Below are 24,078 nucleotides of genomic sequence, written 5' to 3'. Positions count from 1 at the left end.
TAAGCAATAGAATTTTATTTAGCAGGTTCAAAACTCCATTTTACAAATACAAAATAGAATAAACTGCACAAAATGCACTTTATATAGTGTTTTGGCAGCTAGAAGTGCATTATTTTAAGTACATTAGTTATGAGACAAACCTAGTCTGGGGTTTTTTAGATTAAAATGTTTCAGAAACAATTACCTGAAACTTTGGAAGGAAGAATAGAAAGAAAGTAATCCAGTGGCATCTTCAGCTGGTCACATTGTGCATTCAACAATGTATGGTTCAAGTCTTATACAGCAGGCATGTTTCTCCTTGCCTAAATAATAAGAAACCAAATGCATCAGATTAATTTTTTTTAACTGAGCGAACTGACAGTAGTACTAATGATGAGTTATATCCAGTACACTAACCCTTTAAAACACAAATTGACTAGGAAAAATAGAAGCAATTGGAGCATGCATTAGTTCTGTATTTGTTTTGGAAGCTGATGGCTGCACTTCAGTAGTGTTTTTTGTATACTGAAGTCGCAGTATTTGACACTTTCCCATGCAACACTATTCTTGACTGCCACACGGTGCTATGCAATCCATGTAAATATGGGGCCTTGTTCTCTACTGCTTTAGTTTACCTGTACAAAGTGGATGCAATACAATTACCATACCAACATTTCCTACTCGCTTATAGTGAACTAGTGTAAATGACTATCAGATATATAGCTTTAAAGAATCAGACACTTTGTCGAATGTAGGCTGACTTCTAGGACTTGCCAGGCAGCCACTGAACAAGGCCTAGGAGTTGATTATGCCTTTTCTTTTCAAAACAGGAGTCCTTGAAAGAGGAGGATGAATCAGATGACGACAATATGTAACACATTGTTACTTCAAGACAACTTTCAATTTTCTTAATTTGTAGAAGGGGTTAATGTGTTAACCATGGATTATTATTTACTTGCTGGAAAGATGTTAACTTGCACTAAAATAAATTTCCCATTTACTGTCAGATCATGGTTCAGACTTCATTTGAAAATTGGACATAGCTGTGTTGACCTATGAAAAAAAGATAAGATATTGCCTCTAAGCATGAATTTTAGTAAACTTTTGTGCCAAAGACCATGGTGTCAAGAGTGAAATAGAAGAAAAACCAGGTTACCAAATGTCATCCGAGTGCACCAGTATACTTGTCTCACCTTTATATACATCAAAGACAATACTCAAACTTGAACTACCCTTCATTTATCAATTGAGTAGATAGCTAGTGCTATTTCTTAACTTCAAAAGAAATCTGAAAGCAGTCTAACTCTGAGTTAACTAGTAAAGCTATACATGAAGTCTGTAAGTTGAAGACACTGCAATTCTATCCTGAATAATAGTTTCACAGCAGTCCAGTTTATAGGGGGTGTGAATTTTGGAGTGCTGTAAAATACCGCACTCTAACTGCCTCATGTAAACCCTACTGGCACAAACAAAGGTACCTAGTGCATGTTAATGTAGTCCTGTTATCAATATACACTAGGTACCTTTTAGTTTGTGCCAGTAGGTCTACCCCAGGGCATTTAGAGCATTCTAGTGTGGACAAGCCTTAAGATATTGGTCTTTAGTGAGCTTGTATTGTAGCTACTCTATCCTGAAACCATTTCAAATGGATTTTACACTCCATTTATTCCTATAACATCAACCATTAAATTTTTTAAGGAAGGGTAAAATAGTCCTGTAGTTTAGGCAGTGGACTGTAAACCTGCGACTTCTTTGGGCAAATCACTTCAACTTTGCAAAACACTTGCCTACCTCTCAGGGCCAGTGAGGCTCCATTCATTAGTACTGCTTTCAGAGGGGGTAAGCAAACCCTGGTGCCAGTTTGTCAAACAGTCCTATTATCAGAATTTAGCACACCACAAAAGATAATTGGGAATCAAGTCAGCCCTACCTGGATTACTGCTATTTTAGCTGCCTGCACCCAGGAGACAACTACCTACCCCCCGATGACAAGGCGTTCTCCACTCCAAGTTAGGCTGGGCCCAGCCTACCTTTTCTTGAATGGAGAACTCCCAGTCTAATACTTCATTGCAAATCTCGCTTTGTCATTGTAACTGACTAAAGCGGATAGTCTCCCTCTCTGACACAGTGACTTGAACCAGCTGTTGTGACTGTTAATTACCGAAGATGGTTATGCAGTCCTTTACTCCAATGGTAGTATGGTACCTCTCCTCATTAAGTTGATATACAGAGCTATCTTCAAGTCTAGATTTAAATATCTAGCATTATCAAAATATCAAGGGAATGTGTTTATATTAGCTTGGATTGTGCAGTTGGCATTTACTGAAAGATAAAGCAAGTTTACTTCATCTTTGCATTAGTTTTATAGCCAGTCATGTCTAGAATATACATACATTCGAACTGACAAACTTTATCTGGGAGAGACTGAGTATGTCTAACTAATACAGTAGCGACAGCTACGCTCGTGCACATCAAGTAGAATAGTACCATTCGACTGCTACATATGACTGACATCTAATGCATTTCTCTTAGGTCAGTATAGCATTACACATGGAATTTAGGAAAGGCAAGTGCTGCATATTGTGAAAGTGCTGTCTAAAACAACATACAAGTGTTACATTAGTCTGCTTCTCACTGCAAGAGAGGGAAGCTACCTGGGCATAAAATAAGCCTGGCTTTTGGAAGTAGGAGCTAAGATTTAAATGAAGTTCTCCCCTGACCTCTACAGTACTTACTTCTAAAGGATGATCCAGGGGTTAGATTACTAGGGTCTCAACACCTGGGTTCAATTCCCTGCTCTACCAGAGGCTTCCTCTATAACCTTAAGTCATGTAATGTGGGTCTCCATTCACCATTTGTAAAATAGGGATAAAAATACACTACCTCATCAGGAGCGAGCATGATAAACACATGGAGGTGCGCTAATATTTTGGTAATAGGGACACAAATATAGCCTCAAATCTTAATTCTTCTTGCTTCAACTTCACTCAATTTAGTGTTACTGTTTTTTAAAAACATTTGAGGGAAGAGATGGCTATATGGGTTTTTGCAAATTAAGCTGTGTTTTTCCACTTCCTAACCTTAGCTATTGCTGAGTACACTTCATTTCAGCTATATATGGAGTGCTTGGCTCAAGGCAGGAATACACAAACATACTTATCAGAAGGGTGCACAGTTGAATGAGCAGTTATTATACTACCTCTTTAAATGCCACTGTTTTGGATCTAGTTTAAAAAAACTACAGGAGCCAAGGCTGCTTTGTTAATTGTCAGTAGAAAGCTATGCAAGTTAGTAACTTAGCTTTAAAATACACCACAAGTAGAGTGTAAAACACAAAAACAAGTTCCTGTTCTAGAAGAGGTACCAACAAACTGATTTAATTGTCTGAGGGAACTAAATTGAGGCCTGTATGGTCCAAGGATTATCTGAAAGTTGATGGATTCTCTCCAAGGCTATTTATTCCTCAAAATTGCCTTTTTTTCCCAGACAAGATCACTTGATCTTAAAGGCTAACTTGATTGAGAGGGCTTGTTGCCATATTGCCAAACACCTTATAAAGATCAACTATACATTTCAGTTAAACATCCAACCGAAGCATGAGCAGGCATTTTCACTAAGACCAGGCCTACACTTACAAGCTTACAGCGGCACACCTGTACCACTCTGAAAGTGCTCGTGTAACTGTTTTGCCGCCAGGAGAGAGCTCAGTGCAGGACAAGTATTTCTAAAAATTGCTCAACCATTTTAGTGCAAGGATTCCTCTAAATTTAAGCAATAGAAAGTCAGGAGTTGAATGCAAGGGAATTATGGTAGTATTGGCATTTAAGTAGGTGGCACCCTTAAGAAATGGAGTAAGTGCTAGTGAAGAGTTTAGACACATGAAATTGATATAATTCTCCATCTCCAAATAGAGTAGTGTACTATTTATATTGGGGACTACTTGCCAAGACTAGAGTTCACTGACAGTAGCTCATTAACACTTGCATTAAAAACATACCACACACCACCATGACATAACCACCTAATACTTCTGATCACTAGTTCAAGACCAGTACTTTAGAAAGCACATTACTCTTCAATTTAAATACCTCTGCACCAGTCATCAACATTAGTGACTGACTAGTTAGAAAGTAATGCCTTCCAAGCTTTAAGAAAAGGAGGACTTGTGGCACCTTAGAGACTAACACATTTATTTGAGCATAAGCTTTTGTGAGCTACAGCTAAGTGAGCTGTAGCTCACGAAAGCTTATGCTCAAATAAATTTGTCTCTAAGGTGCCACAAGTCCTCCTTTTCTTTTTGCAGATACAGACTAACAGCTGCTACTCTGAAACATTTCAAGCTTTGTAATTATAAAACGTTGTTTTAAGAGTAGCTACTAAAGAATCAGAAGTAGAAAAAAGCAAAATTGACCTTACAAATCATGCCATTTGCTGACAGTATGAAAACAGCCAGGGATATAAACAAATGCTTTCAAACTCCTGGAAGCCATGGCAAGTTTGGGAATTTTAGCAATACAGCATTGGTCTCTCGCACCAGCAATAGTGGATGCTTGTTAAAGAACTCACCCCTCACTTTTAGTGCTTTGACACCGGGCCCAGGTAAGTAATTTTGTGTTCAGTGCGGATGTCCTTGGTTTTCTCTCTCCCAAACAATGCTGCTCCCACTAGTCCTGCAAAAAACCACCTTTCTCCAAATGTAGTTCAGCAGTTTGTTGCCCTTGTGGTCTACATAATTAAATATCTCTGCACATACGCTACTGTAAGTTGAAATACTAGTGGGGTCTCAGATTAAACTTACAGCCCTAGATGAGTTGTAATATCAGAATCTGACACTACAAATGCACCTATTTAATGACAATTGTCTTAACTGTACACATCTGACAGTGAAAGAAATGTTCCCTGTTTAGGTAGTTTCATCATAGCGCACCACGCTGGCTTGTGATCAGTTGCCCTGTATTGCCTTCTGCGCGTCTTCTTTGAGCCCTTTAATATTTTTGTCTATGTAAGATTTATAAAGTACATTAAAACCAGGCAAATGACAAATGTCGGTAGTACTGAGTTCTGTTTGTAATGGGGCCAGCATGTAACCCCCATGAAGATAGGGCTCAAGAGGCCAGTAGTCAAAGTTTCAGGGAAAAGCAAGCTATAATTTGCCTAAAGGCAAACCCTGAAAATTAAGGTAAAATCAAAGCATCAGATTTAGGATTTGTACCAGGGTGAAAAGTTCACCCAATTCTTAGCAGCCTATTTGAGCAAGCAGGTGGCGCTTTTACTTTGGATCATCTTATTTAGATAATCTATATTTGTACCCACAGCTACTGGAAGGATTCATCCCCTCCAGAATATCAGAATAGCATGTTTGGGCTCACCAGGCAGCTTCCTCTTTTTGCTTCAGACATGACAAATCTAGACAATCCAGGCTCTAGCCATATATGGTAATACTTGATGGAACAGCACAAAAATACGTAACTGTCCACGCAGAGTGGTTGTAGTCACATTTGCTATTCCAAAACACTTCAGGATTTCACAGGCAGTTGAACATTTCATGCACTGTTGCTTCTGACTAAAAATATATGCCTCAGGAGAGCACCAAACGTGCTATTGCTCTTTGGTCCAGATGCCAAGATTCTGACACTTTCCTTTTGGTGTAGCCAAGTCCTTTTCCAATAAATTATTGTGACAGAACAGCCAACTACTGTTAAAACTCTCAGTTCTTCCCATATGTTTCCTCTTGATGAGGAGGAGGAGAGTCCGGAACATCTTCACATAAGTTTATGGCATGCGCTAGACATCTTACTTGTCCCTTGGTGCTCTCTCCACAGTTTGTAGCACATTTATTCCAGAAGTTTAAAAAGATCCTGGCACCTTACCTGTTAGGACTCCCCTTTAACACTGCTTGGAAGTGGAAACAGGCAGACTGGTATCATCCAGTGCTGTATCTAAGCCTCAAAGTAACAGGTTTCTGGAAGCCACCTGGTTCATACTTTCAGCTGTGTGTCCATATAATAGCTTGACAGTCAAAAGTCTATTATTCCCTGCAGACTTTTTCCAGTAGGCCTATATTTTAAATATATACATCTCTGCCTCAGCTCTGAAATACCACATCCTCCACAATGTTTACTATTTCTACAAAATACAATTTCCTATAGGAAGTATAAGCCTCTATAGACAATTCAAGCATGTTTTATATAAAGCCAAAATAATGGTTACAATTGCCCTATCAAAGAAACAGGCTTGGGGCCTAAATCTTTGGCTATACTGAAACTGCTAAACCAATCTACCTTACAAACAGTTTCTTCTCACCCAATACACTATCCACCATTGATGATTTTTTTTTAAAAAAGTCATGCCACACCCCCTAAGGTTGAAAGTCCATTGACTTGATCAGGACAAAACCAAAATAGATTCCCAGTTCTATCACGAACAGCGGTTAGATCTATGGCTCTCTCAGAAAGTGACCTAGCACACACATACTGATCTGATTCTACAAACGTTTTCCTTCACGCAAATCTTACTGCTGTCCTAAAGTATGTGTTCTTATTCTGTATTTGAATAGTCACTATTCTGGTATTTAGTGGAAGTGGACTTGTCAGATTCCCAATTATAATACTAATTTATTTTACGGAAGTGAGTCAATACACCGAAGCCTTGTTTCGATAAGAATATGAAGCAAACCACAGACAGCACATGTTCTTGAGTCAAGTGAGAGCAGAACTAGAGACCAGAAACTAGATACCTACTAGTCAAAGTTCTAAGCAAAAGGAGATGTTTGTAGCCGCCTCCCAGTCAGCAGAGTCCAAGGGCCAACATGCTGGTAAGAATGCCCATCTCAACTGCTGGGACTTCTGCCAGGGTATTGTTGCTAAAGCATGCCTGGTGTTTCTATCTTTCACATCAACCACAGATGGCTGATAAATGGAAAGCTTCCTTTTCTCTCTCCCACAAGTGCACCCCACGCATCTAAAAGTGTGTGTCACTCCTACTGCATTCAGAGCCTTCGACGTACTGTGTGAGACATGTCCTCCCCTCCGGTTTCCTGACTATCAAGAAGAAAGGTTTCCCACTTTTCTACCCTTGTTTTGGGATTGTCTTCCATGGAAAGCGTCCCTTTATTGCTTGTAATAGCTTTTTTGAGCATTAGTGTGAAAACAAGATTTCACTGATGCAAACAAGGTTCTGAACTGCAGTGAAACTGACTGATCCTGTTAATTTTGTTCTGTCGCTGCCTGGCAAAGCTACTATGAGTCTCATTTGTTCCCCCTACAGACTCATGAAGACAACACATCAGTTCAAAGCTGGAAGGACTTTGCAATCATAGCAAAATAAATTAAATAGAAAGATGTCCTGGGCCCATTCAGTCAGCAGGAAAAGCTTACCACTCTTTATGGCAAGTGGACTTTTCAGGAGGATTTTCAGACTGATTTTCAACAGGATTTGGGTTAAAAACTCCCTTAGGCACCTTTGAAAATCCCAAGAATACTCTTCACATGCAAGTGAACTACGCTTTGGTGCTTTGCCCTCAAAAGAAAACTTCAGGTGAAACAGTTACGATCAGAAAGTTGAGCTGAAAATAAGTCTTTTTAAATGTATATCATACATCTTTAATATAATGTAATTTTAACAGTGTGTTAAGAAAAAGGGTTTGTTAAACAATTTTTGAAACTAAAAAGTCCCTTCCCCTCTTAATGTTTACTCTTGTCTCTTGTGATATCATTTCACTAGTTCCCCAGGCTTTCAGCCTCAGTGAGACCTCAACTTCTGGTGTAAGAAAAGAAGCAGAAAACTCCTGTAAGGTTTTTCTTAAAAGGACCTATTTATCTTGAAGAATAAAAAGACCACAAACCTGATCTCCCCCCACCTTAAGTCTCATTAAGGGTTCAAGTGATGCAGGTGACCTTGCAGGTGCTCTCTGCTCTGGTATGAGTTTTACCCTCCGTGAGTTAAGATCTTAAACAGGAGGTTTTTGTTTTTAAACTCACACATACAGACGTGTTTCAGTTCATCTTCAAACACCTTTTTGTTGACAAATGATAAGGCACAAAAGCATTGCGTAGTGGTTTTTAAACTAAAAGAACATTCAAATATTAATACATGGTTTCAAAAGGAGAAAAATAAACATTCACCAAGATATCTTAAGGGGGGGAATTTAGATTGTGCCCTGTTTATGTGATGAATTATAACGAATATCTGAACAGATCCCCCCCCCGGAAGTTTTCCTGCCTTTCTTAACTTAGACTTGTTAACACAAATTGTACCTCTAGCTATCCAGTATAGTTTAAGTAGCACAATTCCCATATCGTGGACACAGTTATATCAGGATAGCTACTTCTATAGGAAAGGAGAATAAGCTAAGCTGGCATACGGCACCTTTATACAGCTGTAACAGGGATAGCCAATCTGAGCCGGAGAAGGAGCCAGAATTTACCGATGTACATTGCCAAAGAGCCACAATAATACCTCAGCAGACCCCCCCCCCACATCAGCTCCCCACTGCTTCTAGCACCTCCCACCCACCAGCAGGCCCGCCAATCAGTGCCTCCCGCTCCCTCCCCGTACATCAGCTGTTTCCTGGCCTGAAGGAGGCTCTGGGGGAAAAGGGGAAGGAGCAAGGGCACAGCAGGCTCAGGGGAGGGCGCAGGAAGGGGTGGAGTGGGGGCAGGGCCTGTGGCAGAGCCAGGGGTTGAGCCGTGAGCACCCCTGGCCCATTGGAAAGTTGGCACCTGTAGCTCCAGCCTCGGAGTCGGTGCCTAGACAACTTCTGAAGAGCCGCATGTGGCTGTGGAGCCACAGATTGGCCACCCCTGAGCGATAACTACACCAACACTAGGGTTGTATCCATTTAGCTAAAACACCCAATACATCTGAACTAAAATACCTGTATTGGTACCTCTGAGTAGACAAAAAACCTTAGAAACATCAGAAATGTCAAGTCTGATCTACCCTGCTTTTGCTGGGAGACTTGCTTTGCCTCTTTAACAGAGTACGGAGCTTAACTGAATAAGGGAGGGTGCTGAATATTTTTCTCAAACATGAACAAGGGGATCTCGAGTAGGAATAGAGAGGTTATTTTACCTCTGTATTTGGCACTGGTGCAACGGCTCCTGGAATACTGTATCCAGTCCTGGTGCCCACAATTCAAGAAGGATGTTCTAAAATTGGAGAGGATTCAGAGAAGAGCCATGACAATGATTCAAGGATTAGAAAACCTGCCTTATAACAGACTCAAGGAGCTCAATCTATTTAGCTTAACAAAGAGAAGATTAGAGTATGACTTGATTACAGTCTATAAGTACCTTATGGGGAAGATTTAATAATGGGCTCTACAATCTAGCAGAGAAAGGTATAACATGACCCAATGGCTGAAAGCTGAAGCTAGACAAATTATGACTGGAAATAAGGTGTACATTTATAACAGCGAGAATAATTAACCATTGGAACAATTTACAAAGGTTTGTGGTGGCTTCATCACTAGCAATTTTTAAATGAAGATTGGATGTGCTCTAGGAATTATTTTGGGGCAGTTCCATGGCCTGTGTTATACAGGAGATCAAACTACATGATTACAGTGGTCCTTTCTGGCCTTGGAAATCTATGAATTTCCCTTAAGTTGTCTGTCAACATGAAGAATCAAACCCAAACATTGCCTTTTGATCTTGTGTAGTCATTAATACTAATGTAGAGTTAGCATGAAGTACTACAATTCTGAATTGGTAGTGCTTTGCACTGGTATAAATCACTACACAAGGTGAAGGGAAGGAAGAATCAGACCCAGAAGTGTTCAGATGGAGGAGGGGGGCACGCAGAGAAGAGGAACACTCCTTTTTTCAGTAGGTTGCCTCCAAAAAAGAAAGTATGGGTCCAACATCTATAGGATTGATGTTCTTAGACCAAAGGTACTTTCAGTAAGTGAAATTTAATTCTTTCATGCTCTAGATCACCTACACATTTTATTCTAGAATTTGGATCATAATTTCCACTGATTTACATATCTATCCTTCCACAAATGCTGCCTTATTACCATAGCAATTAAAAATTAAAACAGGAAGCTAAATTGTGGACAATGTCTTCCTTTCACAGGGCTGACTAATGTACTGCAAGTGAACTGTGAATTGGAAGAGGTCAGTCAAAGCAATTTATCCATCTTAAAATGGCTCCAGAAATTACACTAATTTTGTACCCACAGACAAAAAGCTCCAAATGTGACCAGTATACACAAAAACCTGAGTACGAGTCTGAAAACTCAGACTTCACTGCAGAATCGGAGAAGACTAAGGACCCACTTCAAAATATAGTCTCTCTTGCAGATCTCTAAATGAGCCAGCAGTTCTTTTCTTACTTCCTCCCCACAACTGGAAATAGCCTGATGACTCAGGTTTTTTGACTAGTTGTGCGTCTGCAGAAATGGACATGTTCATGTTTGTGATTTTATCTGGTCTTCAGATTCAAACAGCATTAAGGGAGACGCCTAAAGAGAACTGCCTATTGTATCCCAGTTCTTCTCGCTAAAATTAAAATATGACCAAACAAAAAAGGAAGCACAAAACACTGAATTGAGTTCAATATCTTGTTTACACCAGCTTGAAGGCAGTTCTTCAGGACTGAAATAAAATGCAGAACCTAAAGCTTATCAGGGAGGAAAACAGTAAGGCTCCCGGTTGCCATAACAACTTTAAGACTGTACCTGTGTCCAACAAATACAGTAAGTAGATTGTTCTCCCCCTCCTTTCTTCCTTCAGTTAAATATTCCTGTCAGACAGGAAACTAGATTCCCCCCCACCGTATGTAAGTTTTCAAACATGCAACAAGAACAAATGACTTACACTTTAAATAAAAACAGCCCATTCAGTTTTAGAATTGACTGCTTGTTACTTCCTATTTTAGAAGTTCTTACTGTCCATTGTCTCCAAAGGTGCCAAACTGCAAACACCAGCATATAGGTTAATTGGATTTGATACCATACGGACCAGTTTTTAATCAAGGACAAATGGGAGACTTACAAATCTGAAGTCTTCTACCCTGGACTGCAGGTCCTGCATTCTCAGAGGCAGTATGTGAATACTGTACACATAGCGTACAACAGCCATCACACAGCATGTTGCATTTCTAGGATCTTGGAAGTAAACTAACTACTGTGTCCCTTTCATCTTCTTGAAAGATTCTGAATCCCCAAGCAGCTTTTATTCAGGTGCTATTTTCTCACCTATTGCTGGCTAGAGGGAAGCAGGTTTTGGGGGTGTCAGGGAAGAGACTGAATTGCTAGCCGCCTCCCCACCTCATTCTACAGAAAAGCTACTTTAGTCAAGTGAGTTTTTAAAAATGTCAGTACTATTTTTTATCCCCACTGCCTATACATTAATTGTCATGACTCACAGTAACTAAGGCAATTAATTAGATGTGGAGACAAACATAACACTGTATCCATGAAGCTTAGCTTTAAAAATAAAATTGTGTACTATCATATAAAGTTATGGGCACTTGTTGGGATGACCCGTAAACTCATTTGTGAGCCAACCACCAGTAGATAATATGATCATCCCAAACTCATGATAAACATACCACATAACCATATTCAATAATTAAAATAAACTCCAAGCTTAGGAAGAAGAAAATTGGCTGTATGTTTAAACACACCTAAGTTATTGTTAAGTCACCTAATGTTGGATCAAGAGATATGTTCCATTAACAAAACAAAAACAAAAACAAGTGTTCCTTGTCTCTCAAGGCCACCACGAAAAAAAAAAAAAAGATTCATGGAAGTTAAAGTGATCTTGTCCATAGGGCTTTTAGAAAAGCAGCAACATGCTATGCCCTGAATCAGGACAATGATGACAAAGATCTAAGCTAGACTGTGTATTAGCAAAAAGAAAAGGAGTACTTGTGGCACCTTAGAGACTAACCAATTTATTTGAGCATGAGCTTTCGTGAGCTACAGCTCACTTCATCGGATGCATACCGTGGAAACTGCAGCAGATATTATATACACACACAGAGATCATGAAACAATACCTCCTCCCACCCCCTGTCCTGCTGGTAATAGCTCCAACACCACTTTCTACAAGCCATTACCCTATGATCCCACTGAGAGTTACCAAAAGCAACTACAGCATTTGCTCAAGAAACTTCCTGAAAAAGCACAAGATCAAATCCGCACAGACACACCCCTGGAACCCCAACCTGGGATATTCTATTACCCAAGATCCATAAACCTGGAAATCCTGGGCGCCCCATCATCTCAGGCATTGGCACCCTGACAGCAGGATTGTCTGGCTATGTAGACTCCCTCCTCAGGCCCTACGCTACCAGCACTCCCACCTACCTTCGAGACACCACTGACTTCCTGAGGAAACTTCAATCCATCTGCCATGTACATTGGTCAAACTGGACAGTCTCTACGTAAAAGAATAAATGGACACAAATCAGATGTCAAGAATTATAACATTCATAAACCAGTCGGAGAACACTTCAATCTCTCTAGTCACGCAATCACAGACATGAAGGTCGCTATCTTAAAACAAAAAAACTTCAAATCCAGACTCCAGCGAGAAACTGCTGAATTGGAATTCATTTGCAAATTGGATACTATTAATTTAGGCTTAAATAGAGACTGGGAGTGGCTAAGTCATTATGCAAGGTAGCCTATTTACCCTTGTTTTTTCCTACCCCCCCCCCCCCCAGACGTTCTGGTTAAACTTGGATTTAAACTTGGAGAATGGTCAGTTTGGATGAGCTATTGCCAGGAGAGTGAGTTTGTGTGTGTATGGGGGTGGGGGGGTGAGAAAACCTGGATTTGTGCTGGAAATGGCCCACCTTGATTATCATGCACATTGTAGGGAGAGTGGTCACTTTGGACGAGCTGTTACCAGCAGGAGAGTGAGTTTGTGTGTGGGGTTTTTGGAGGGGGGTGAGAGAACCTGGATTTGTGCAGGAAATGGCCCACCCTGATTATCATGCACATTGTGAAGAGAAAAGGAGGACTTGTGGCACCTTAGAGACTAACCAATTTATTTGAGTTGTCACTTTGGATGGGCTATTACCAGCAGGAGAGTGAGTTTGTGTGTAGGGGGGTGGAGGGTGAGAAAACCTGGATTTGTGCTGGAAATGGCCCAACTTGATGATCACTTTAGATAAGCTACTACCAGCAGGACAGTGGGGTGGGAGGAGGTATTGTTTCATGATCTCTATGTGTATATAATATCTGCTGCAGTTTCCACGGTATGCATCCGATGAAGTGAGCTGTAGCTCACGAAAGCTCATGCTCAAATAAATTGGTTAGTCTCTAAGGTGCCACAAGTACTCCTTTTCTTTTTGCGAATACAGACTAACACGGCTGTTACTCTGAAACCTGTGTATTAGCAGTGTTCAAGGGCCGCACAAGGCAAGCATATCTCTAACAGGAAGTGCTAAATGTTTTTTTAACATAAAACACTAATACACAATGCTTAAGTTTCAATTCAAGCTGTTTCCGTATAGGGATGGAAACAACGCAGAACAAGCATGTCATGATTTTGTGCAAAGGAGTGAGATTTCTTGATATCCATTCCACTATATCTTGTGTGTTCTGGAAAAAGTGTGAAATACACTGTAAAATAAGAGACGGGGAGGCCATGTGTCTAACTAATAACCAGTACCAAAATACTGAAATTCATAGCATCACAGGTACAATGCTACACAGTTTACTGTCAGCCAAAGGCTACCCAAACATTAGTCACACAGCAGATCCTTTTACTGTTCACTGACTGCTTTGTTGATAGTTCATATTCTCAATTAAGCCTTTTAAATAAAACGGGTGTTAAGAGCAGCTTTTGCAAGCACCATAAAGTTCCACAGCTGGCACAGCTGAGAAAAATTTCAGAAATTGAATTGCCAGCCAGCTATGGATTCTCAGTTCAAAGCAGCTGCTTATGTAAGTGCTTATAATTTTAAAAGCGTAACTGAGAGCATTAATGCTTTTTGAAAGATATCAGCAATGACTGCCAGCTAAACACAAGGGAAACCTTAAGACTGACAGCCAAGTTAGCAAAAAGATGCTGAGTCTGTGTGTTTGGGTTGAGACTGGACTGGAAAAGGAATTTCTAAAGTTGAGAACAGAGGAATGAGCCATTAGATAAAATTTGTGATTTTTTTTGTTAATCATTCTACATATGCAGAAATATAGACTAAAAAAGCCTGTCAGTACTCATGAAATGGAGCTAGACTGAAAGGAGGATTTAAAGGAAAACATTACAAACTTGATTTTAGTGCTTCTGAAAGCATCTGGATGAGAGAAATGTACAAAATGTTGAAAACAGGGCCAAATTTCTATGAATTCATAAGTAACAGCTATTTTTGAGATTAAAATTTGAGAGCTACAGTGATACTTTGATAAATACAGCGTGTATGTACCACAAAGATTTACATCTGCATATTTACTATTTCTTCTAAAAAAGTAAAATATTTTGCTATGAATGGTTTATTTTTAATTTTAGCTCCATTTCAGTGGTAAATATAGGCACAATTTGCCATCTATTGCATAGTGTTAAATCAGTCTAAAAATCACCAAGCTTTTTAAAAATACTAAGCATCAATAGACTTACCATCAATTCATTTGTATTAGGGTAATGTTCAGTGATTCTAATAGAGACGTCAGTCCTTGCCTCATAGAGGTACCAAATAGACAAAGACAGAAAACAGGTAGAGCTGTCAACAGGTTAGAACCTAGGTCTTAGATTTGCATTATTCAAGACAGAAATGTGAAAGTGAGACAAAGTAGTAACTAGTTTTTACACTGTTCAGGAAAATAACTAATTTAACATAGTTGCAGAGTAAATTCCAGACTGACTGAAATTTTCTAACATCAAACTCTGTTGCTCCTATGGATTCAGAGGTCCAAAAATTTACTCAGTGATTGTAAGATATAAGAAGCGTCTCTTAACCTGGGGGCTGATATTCTGGCCATCTCTTCCGCATCACTGCCCATTACCACCCCAAGAACTATCTAAGCTATGTCAGCAACATATTTGGGGCCTGATTTATAGGAATGCTGAGCACCTGCAGCTCCTGTTGAAATCAGTTTGAGCATGGGTGCTCAATAGTCCCATAACTAGGTTTGTATCTATGTCATTTTGATCAATAGCCTATAAAAAGTCATGAGCTTTCAAATGAGACCTATGCTGAGATATGAACCCAAATCAACGTACTCATCTTCAACATTCCTGCTATGTTCTATACCGCCCCCGATCTAATCTGTGCTGCATAAGTGTAGAGACAAGTTATTGAAAAATCCACATCAAACATGCATGTTTCTTATCAGCGTTTGTGCACCAAATCTATTCATTCAATCTCAATTTAAGTTTCCTACACAATTTTATTCCCTCCTGCATTCTTGGTGCAGCATGGATAAAATTAATAGACATTTGTCAAAAAAAGCTACTTTTAAGAATTTAAAAAGAAGCTGAACCAAATGCCAGGTATGGGGGGGGAAAAAACCAAACTACGGAAGCAATTTACTTCCAATTGGTAATGACAGATCACTCACAAAAACTCCTCGGGGGAAAAAGAGAAACTAGCTCTTCTACTGCCAACATTAAGGTAAGACCAACAGAAGGGATTTCTCTTCTGCCATCCAAGTGAAATAATGGCATATTTTAGCACTGAAAGAAAGTGTGAAGTGATATCTTGGGTAACAAGGAAACTGAATAGCCTAATTCACCATATGGTGAGTCAAAGACCAATACCACAAAAGACTAGAAAGCAAGCACTTAGGCAAAATCCCTCCAAGGTGGATGCCGGAATCTAAAGAAGAGTAAACTTTCAGAAATTCTGAACCCTAACAAATCTCACTGAAGTTAACAGGAACTGCAGGTGCTCAGCACTTTAGAAGCAATCAGGTCACATATTTAGATGCCAGGTTTCAGAGTAACAGCTGTGTTAGTCTGTATTTGCAAAAAGAAAAGGAGTACTTGTGGCATCTTAGAGACTAACCTGAAGTGAGCTGTAGCTCACGAAAGCTTATGCTCAAATAAATTGGTTAATCTCTAAGGTGCCATAAGTACTCCTTATATTTAGATGCCTAAATATGGATCCAGGAGCCAAAATTTAGGCATGTAATTCTGGAAGAGAAAAACGATCTAGTCTAATTTGTTAGTCTAAGGTACCACAAGTACTCCTGTTCTTCTCACTTTAGTGTTTTTCTATATTTCACAATATAACATCTTCTAAAATACCTCTAACTACAGGGAGTAGCCCCTTACACAAATATATTAACCAGTTTTGCAAAAAAAATTTGTATAACACACGTTTGAGTATGTTTATATCCAAATCAAGAAACAGAAGGCTTCTGAAATTCATGGTATGTATGGTACAAGTTTTAATTCAACCAAAAACCTTCAGACACAAGTTCATTTCTAACAGATTAAGAATTTGTAGTAAGAAACAGGAAAGCTGTACATCCAGAAGTTTAGATGCAAAGACAGTATAATTTTAAAAAGCTCAAGTTTTTAGAACTTATCTTACAAGCACTAAAACTGGCCTTGGTCACTAGTTTCTGCATATATAATTATGTACCAGGCAGAAATTAAGAATTTTTCCTCAATTCATGCAATATACAGGCATGCCTCAATCCATTCAGAAGTGGCAAAGATTTGAAAGATCTGCAGGTACATAGCAGAAAGTGGGTTTTTCTTTGCTGTAACCTCCCCCCCACAAAATGTGGAACCCACCAGAAGAGCTGTTTTAAGTAGGATGCAGTAAAATGAGTTTTTTTAGGCCTGATTGCAACACTGGAAATATAAAAAGAAATTTAAACAGTGACATTGGCTATAGTAGCATAGACTTTTATCAACAAAGTCCATAATCAGTCCAATTCAATAAAAAAAGTGTACCTATAGAAATCGTATTGTGCACATGACCCAGACAGTGGAGCTCAGAGGCTCTTACTTCACAAGACTGGAAACAGTGAGCATGATGTATTTGGTAAAGGATAGCTAATATTTTACCTTTATCAATGGACATTTACAGAAGTCCATACTATTGCTTATCTTCCATATTCTTCACCTAAGAGCTAAACACGTTTAGGTATTATATGGTTGCTGAAGGAAAGAGGTATTTACATTAAAAAAGTAAGGCTACAAACAAAAAAAAAAAAAAATTAAGGGAAAACTTCTGAAATTTGTCCTAATTTGATTTCTCAATTCTTTGCCCTATTCTTAAAAATGGTGAGATAGAGGAATTATCCAGAGGTAAGTGAAAAGTGACAAAAACTAAAGGCTCTCATCCCTAAAGTAAAGGCTGGACAGATATTTTAAAACAATGAAATTCAGCCTGCAGAGCTGTTACTTAGATCTCTGCTCCAGTTTAGTTCTCCACTGAGCTACACCAGTACACTAATGAAGGCAAGAGTCAATTCTCTGCACATTTATAGTCATTACTTCTCAAGCAGTGACTGTAGAGAGGCTATTACAATTAAGACAGTGATTTCTCTAATCCCACCTTCACTAAAAAAATTAGAACATTAAATGGATTTCTCATTACAAATCAGAACAATTGCATTGTTTGCCAAGTGAAATACTATAGAAACTGAAGTCTATATCAAGATATCTTATTAAATAGTCCATTGTCAGTACTATGTAAAATTGGTTTTAAAGACAGACCTAAAGTAAACCTTTGCTTCAACACTCCAGCCTCTTTAGTTAGCATTCTATGCAACTGGATTACAATTATCACAATCAGAAAAAATGGCAGGCAAAAATAAGAAGTCTTACTTACAATGCTGTTCTTATATTTTGTCCTATAGCATGCAGATTACCAAGCTTTTGTCCTAAAGCATCAGAGAAGAATATCCAATATTTAGATTTAGAGTCACTATGCTATGGGAGTCAAAAAGAGGAAGAGCAATCAGATTGGTCTGAAACTAAAGAGGAAATAGCATTGAACAAGCCAGTCAGGATTAAAATCTTGTTTTGGCACAAGGCTTCCCTATCAACAGCTGCTACCGACAAGCGCAGGTAAACTGACACATCGCTGAACCATGCACATATTCTATGATCAGGAAGTCTATCTAAAAGAACTGCAGCCACAAAGCAGAATTGAGACCAGAGTTACTCAGTAATAATGAGATTTTAAATTTTCCCCAGAGATCACTGGACCTGCTGGAAGAGCTGCTGACAGTGGAAAAATTGATTGGTAGTCACACAAAGTTCAGAGGAACCTGCAGTAGTAGCTGTGACGTCAATGTTACCGCCTAAGAATTGCATCTTTCCTTAGTGGCTTTGCAACAGAGTAGTAAAGTTTCCAATGTTGCATTAACACACAATGCTATATTTCAATATAGCTAGAAGAGGTACTGCACTGCTGCCAACTAAATATCAGTAATACTGACCCAAAAGACCACCTCTAACTTCAGGGGGACATAAAAATGGTGATTCACGCCTCTTATGTGGTGGCAACTTTTATTGCAGCTTCCCCAGCAATTCCAACAAAATCCATTATTTTGAACATGTTTACAGAAGGCAGGGAATAGGTTGTGAACTTTTGGGGAAAACCTGTATTATGCATTCAGCATCAAGAAGAAGAAGAACTTACTAGTTGTGGTTAACGGTAATGGAAAATACTGTTTTGACAAACTATTTTAACCCTTCTCATTTAGTAATGCAGCTACTTTTACTGATTTTTCTCCCTGCAATGGACTTGTGTTCACAGGACATCTATATTTTCAAATGAAAATACTCTTTCAAACACTGAAAGAAATGTTTCCTTTTTATCTAGAAAGACCTTCTCACACAGCTCACAATCACGTGTGATACAAAATAAAGCTTTATGGCTTACAACAGCTTAATTCATGCTCATGTTTTGTAGGAAGATGCCAATTCCAGTGGCACAGATGTCCTGCGGCTCAAAGGAGGTTGGTATTCAGGCTCCACTAGAATACATGCTTGCCACACAATGCAACGCACTTCCCTGGTTACAGATAGGACAGTGAATGTGGGAAGAAGTTCAGATGAGGTGGCAGACATGAAGGAAGGGTAGGAATAAAAGCATCATTAAGAGGTCGCACTCAACACAGGCTCTTTTTCAAACACTCTTGGATGAAAACACTCTCTACCTCTATTTCATGCAAGTGTTCAGAAACTGGCAGGGACACAAAGTTCTGGTATTCACAAAGCTATTTAGACTACCATGTTTACATGAATTGCATATATATGAGTTTTTAGTTCGGAACACAAGTGGTATACGTCAGAAATAATGCATTGATCAATTTGAATAATTCAGACTAATTAACACATGCTCATCTGACCTTTACTACCCAGGGAAGCAAAATGAAGTAAAGATCTTTCCTTTTAACAATTTGTGTTTGGTTGCTATTTATGCTCTTATAAAGGAGTATTATGAAATGGAGAATCGACTTCCCTTTCTGTCTTGCTAGTTTCCCTGGACAGAGTGCCAGATGCTTGAAATTATCAGCATAATTTCTGTAAGGTTTTCAGTTTAGATATGGTATTAGAGAACTTATCATATACCCCCTCCCCCCCAGTGTACTTATAAAGTGTACCCATCACTCAGGATCAAGGCTTACATATTTGATAAACTGTCTTCATAACTGACATCTGTAGATACCTATAAGATTACATATTGAAATACGAAAAATTTCATGTCACATTGTTTAAGGATCAAAATGATCTCTGCAAGGCCTACAGACCCCAAATTTATGTGAACATCCAATTTTCACACAGATGCAATATGTATGAAAGTACATACAATCTTAGAACCAAAGCAAAGATTTTTTCCATGTAAAAGATCCCTATTAATAGTTTCATTTAATTCCCCTTGTGTCTAAATTTTCTGTTTGCTCCTGCACTTATTCCCAAAAGGTTGCTAATGTTGTGCATGACAAATTGACTCCTAGAGGGGCAGTTATGTCAAAGGATTATGCCATTAGATAAAATAAGCAGCAGACTGCTAAAAAGTTTTGTTTCCATATAGGATATCCCTAGTAACAAGACAAAATGGGATACACTGTAGAAATCAGTTCAAGTTGACTGGGAACTATTTACATTACAATGAATTGGGAAAAACTCAGAATTTCAACATACGCAATACAATTCTTGTTGTAGTGAAGCTGTGAAATTCACATTTTAAAACAAAAATGAAAGCTTCCCCCACCTCAGTGAAAAATCTTCATTCCATTATACTAGATGTCATATTTTTAAGTAGTGTCAGAATGTTCAATTAGGTGGTCTGATTACCTCAGATTGTTCAGCAACTTTTATTGTAATCATAATATAAGTAGACTCTCTACAGAGATCATTTTATTCCATTAGATGACCAATGCATCAAGAACTTCCTAAACATTCCGTGTAGTCTCAGATACCAAAGGCAGTATCAGCAGGTAGCTAGCATTTGGGCCTCTGCTCGAAATTAGAAACAAGGCTTATTAGTTTTGTATTTAGCGGATATTTATTAAGCACAAACCTTGCTCCAAAAAGCTTACAATCTAAACCATGACTTGGGCAACATGTTCCAAACAAAAGATACGTAGGTTAAGAGGACCAATCTTCAAGTCATACATTTTTTAGTTACTAGAACAATAACTGATCTTGTATTCTTAGCAATACAATCTCCTCAGTTTATCCAATGAAGAATCCGAGTATTTTATGAAACAAAACTAAGGATATTATGCATGAATAAGCTGCCAACTTGCTTTTCGCTACATTGCTTAACTAGCATAAAACCCCAACAATCTAAACCGAAAAATTCCTCTCAAACTCCATGCTTCTGTCATGTATTGTAAACACATTACCAGTCAAGTACAACAAAAATCTTTAAAAAAAAAGTCACAACTCGACTCCAGCTAGCAGAACTATGTTCTGAACTTTTTGCCAGTATGGTTAAGTCTCTGAACAACTAACTCCAAACATCCCCAACATGCTATTTCTAATAAAGTACCTAAAGCAGATCCATACTATGCAATACTGCCTAACTCGTAAACTTTTCCATTGTCAGAGTTTGCCACTTTCCTTCTAAAGCTTCAGATCTAATAAAAACCAAACTCTGGAACTAGAACAGACTGGGAAGCTGGTTATTAGATATCAAGTCACTCTGGTATCACTCAGCAGGCACTGACCATCTCTGCGGCCCTCATCTTCCTATAAACTCTGCATGGTGAACTCCTGCAACCAGAGCCCATTGCAGGACTGGAGCCTAGAGCAGTGGTTCTCAACCAGGGGTCCGGGGCCCCCTGGAGGGCCACAAGCAGGTTTCAGGGGGGCCACCAAGCCAGGCCAGCATTGGATATGCTGGGGCCCAGGGCAGAAAGCTGAAGCCTCACAGCCTGGGGCCCCAAGCTGCTTCACAGGGCCCTCTGTGGCATAGGGGCTGGATAATTGCCATACTTGCTACCCCCTAACACTGGCCCTGGCTTTTATATACAGAAAAGCAATTGTGGCACAGGTGGACCGTGGAATTTTTATAGCATGGGGGGGGGGGGGAGGGAAGAAGAGGCTTAGAAAGAAAAGGGCCAGAGATTCTCAACCTAGAGCACTAGATGGGAGGTTGAAGGGGTATTCTCAGGTTGTTACTAAATTATGCAAAATATTTAACAAAATTATATTTAGATCTTTAGCAGGTTTAGTGATAACAGCACTTCATGTTGTAGCTTGAGTTTCTGAAACTTAGTTTATAAAGAAGCCATGAATTGCTTTACATGTTTAAAAGTAAAGCAAGTTTAACTCCAATGAAGTAGATTAAAAAAAAAGTTTGTTTAGATAGCTTCATTGGTACACACATACACAACATTTTGAAAGTTTGCTGACTACATGGACAGCAGCCAAAAGCAAGATATGAAACTACAATAGAATCTCAGAGTTACAAATGCCTTGGCAACGGAGATAGTTCGTAACTCTGAACAAAATGTTACGGTTGCTCTTTCAAAAGTTTACAGCTGAACATTGACTTAATACAGCTTTGAAACTTTAATATGCAGAAGAAAATGCTGCTTTTAACAATTTTAATTTAAATGAAAAGCACAGGAACCGTTTCTTTTGTCAAATATTTTTTTAAACTCCCCCCCCCCCCTTTTTTTTAGTAGTTTATGTTTAACATGGTACAGTACCGTAACGTATTCACTTTTTTTTTTGGTCTCTGCTGCTGCCTGATTGTGTACTTCCCGTTCCAAATGAGGTATGTAGTTGACTGATCAGTTCGTAACTCTGAAGTTCTACTGTATCCTTTTGCACGTATGTTTGGTCCCAAGAAGAGAAGTGGGCATGAGGATGTGATCCACTTTTGATCCGTGTGAGCCATTTCCACCGTCTTTACAAGATACAATTCTTTTCCTCTCCCCACGTTTGATTACATGATTATTTTGCATGACTAACTTTACCACAAATTTTGACAATGATGGTGCCTGCAACTGCATAAGTGCAACAGAGACATATATAAAGTCAACTGATGATTAAAGGTTTGTCTACACTTAAAATGCTGCAGCTTCACTGTTGCAGCTGCACCATTGTAGCACTTCAGTGAAGTCCTACCTATGCCAAAGGGAAATGTTCTCCATCAGCAGAGGTAATCCACTTCAAGAGGCAGTACCTAGGCTGACAGGAGAATTCTCCCAGGTCTACACCAGGGGGTTGGGTTGGTTTATCTACATCGCTCAGCGGGGTGGATTTTTCACACCCTTAAGCAACAGTTATACGGACCTAATTTCCTAGTACAGACCAAGCATTAGTGAACCCCTAGTTAAAAAAAAGCCAGAACAAGTGTAATGCTTTCATTTCTATAAGAGAAAAGTGTTCCGAATAATCAGTTTAAGACTTAGCCATCCACTCCACTGACCTTGGCCTAAGGGTACAAGGAGAATTTTTCACTTCTAATTAGAATGTTCAAATTAGAATGCAAACGCTAACCAACAACAAAGGCATTGCCATCTGAGAGGTATTCAACAGCTAAACCAGCGGTTCTCAAACTTTTGAACTGGTGACCCCTTTCACACAGCGCTCTAAAAAACCCCCACCTCCATGAGGGGTGTGTATCCCAGCACTGGTTCACTATCTACACTGGTGCTTTACAGTGCTGAAACTTGCTGCACTGGGGGGGAAGGGGGGGTCCTGTGTGTGCGCGTCTTTTTTTCACATCCCCAAGTGAGAAAATTGCAGCGCTGTAAATTGCCAGTGTAGACATGCCCTCAGTCTCCACCGCTGTAGCCTTTGAACTGGTCACAAGCACTAAAGCCACGTGAAAAACTGCGTGGGAGGCAAGATAGCATATCCTCCCTGCCCTGCTCCATCCTCTGCATCCTGAGTAGGACAGAGACTAATGGAGACACAGCACACACTTAACCCGGGAGCAAGCGGCCTCCTCACGTCCTGTGCGGTGGTTCCAAGAGCAACACGTGCAACAACCACCCTGCTCTTTTGACAGCAGCAGCCGGCGAGTTACCAAAGCAGCGCTGTACCCGCGGGACAGGCAGCTCCCCAGACCGCTACCCACAATCCCGGAGCCTCTGCACATTTCTCCTGGAGCGATCGGCAGCGACAGAGCTAACAGCCCTTCCGACGTTGCGATGGGTACACCGGCTTCAGCGTCCACACGCTCCTGGAAGGGGCGGCTCGAACCTCGCCTACAGCTTCACCGACGCCGGCTGCCAGCAAGCTCCAGGAGGCGCCCGCACCGGGGGGGGGGGTGTCACAGCCGGACAGGCCACGCTTACCGCCGACTGACTTACTCTGCCGCACCCGGCCGCCTCCCGTTCGGCCCCGCCTCCGTGGCCCAGACATCCCTGCGGGCCGCTGCGGCGGCCACCTCCCCCTCCTCACGGAGCTCCTCCTCCGCCGCCGCGTCCATGGGCTAGGTGAGCGGCTCCTCAGAGGTCCCTTCACTTCCGGGTCCGGCCTCGCCGAGCTTCCCCCTCCCCCGCGGCTGCTGCGCCATCACCGCGCTAAGGGAGGGAAACGCTACCCGCTCGCTACAGCCACCATCGCCTCCGGCCAAGAGAGAAGACGGCGTCTTCAGCCGGAAGGAGGAAGTCCCTCGGAGCCCATCCCCTAGCCCGAGACGAGGCAGAGCCCCCCGGGAAACGCAGAGACCACTCCCGTTCCCTTCCTCCCCGCCTAAAATGGGAAAGAG

General features: G+C 40.2%; 1 protein-coding gene and 1 long non-coding RNA gene across 5 annotated transcripts in view; one reads left to right on the top strand and one right to left on the bottom strand.

The window, feature by feature from the left end:
- The window catches only part of PSMA3 (proteasome 20S subunit alpha 3), a 29,723-nt gene extending 28,738 nt beyond the window's left edge, over positions 1-985 (top strand). The window contains exon 11 of the mRNA XM_084630684.1: positions 810-985. Within this exon, the coding sequence (XP_084486810.1) occupies positions 810-854 (45 nt within the window). The 3' untranslated portion in view covers positions 855-985. The remainder of the gene's footprint in view (positions 1-809) is intronic.
- LOC311521943 lies at positions 6-24,078 on the bottom strand. Of its 4 annotated transcripts, XR_014712007.1 has the most exons (4): positions 23,678-24,078; positions 12,296-12,368; positions 9,052-9,128; positions 8-302 (listed from the first exon to the last, which is right to left on the bottom strand). It is a non-coding gene; the product is annotated as an uncharacterized lncRNA (long non-coding RNA). The 4 variants fall into 4 exon arrangements; XR_014712008.1 differs by lacking the exon at positions 12,296-12,368 and having other exon boundaries at positions 9-302; XR_014712009.1 differs by lacking the exon at positions 9,052-9,128 and having other exon boundaries at positions 10-302.

The sequence above is a fragment of the Lepidochelys olivacea genome, assembly GCF_965140295.1.
Source record: "Lepidochelys olivacea isolate rLepOli2 genome assembly, chromosome: 6".
Classification (NCBI taxonomy): domain Eukaryota; kingdom Metazoa; phylum Chordata; order Testudines; family Cheloniidae; genus Lepidochelys; species Lepidochelys olivacea.
Note: the sequence above shows the minus strand (reverse complement) of the source record. Positions and strands in the feature narration are given on the sequence as shown.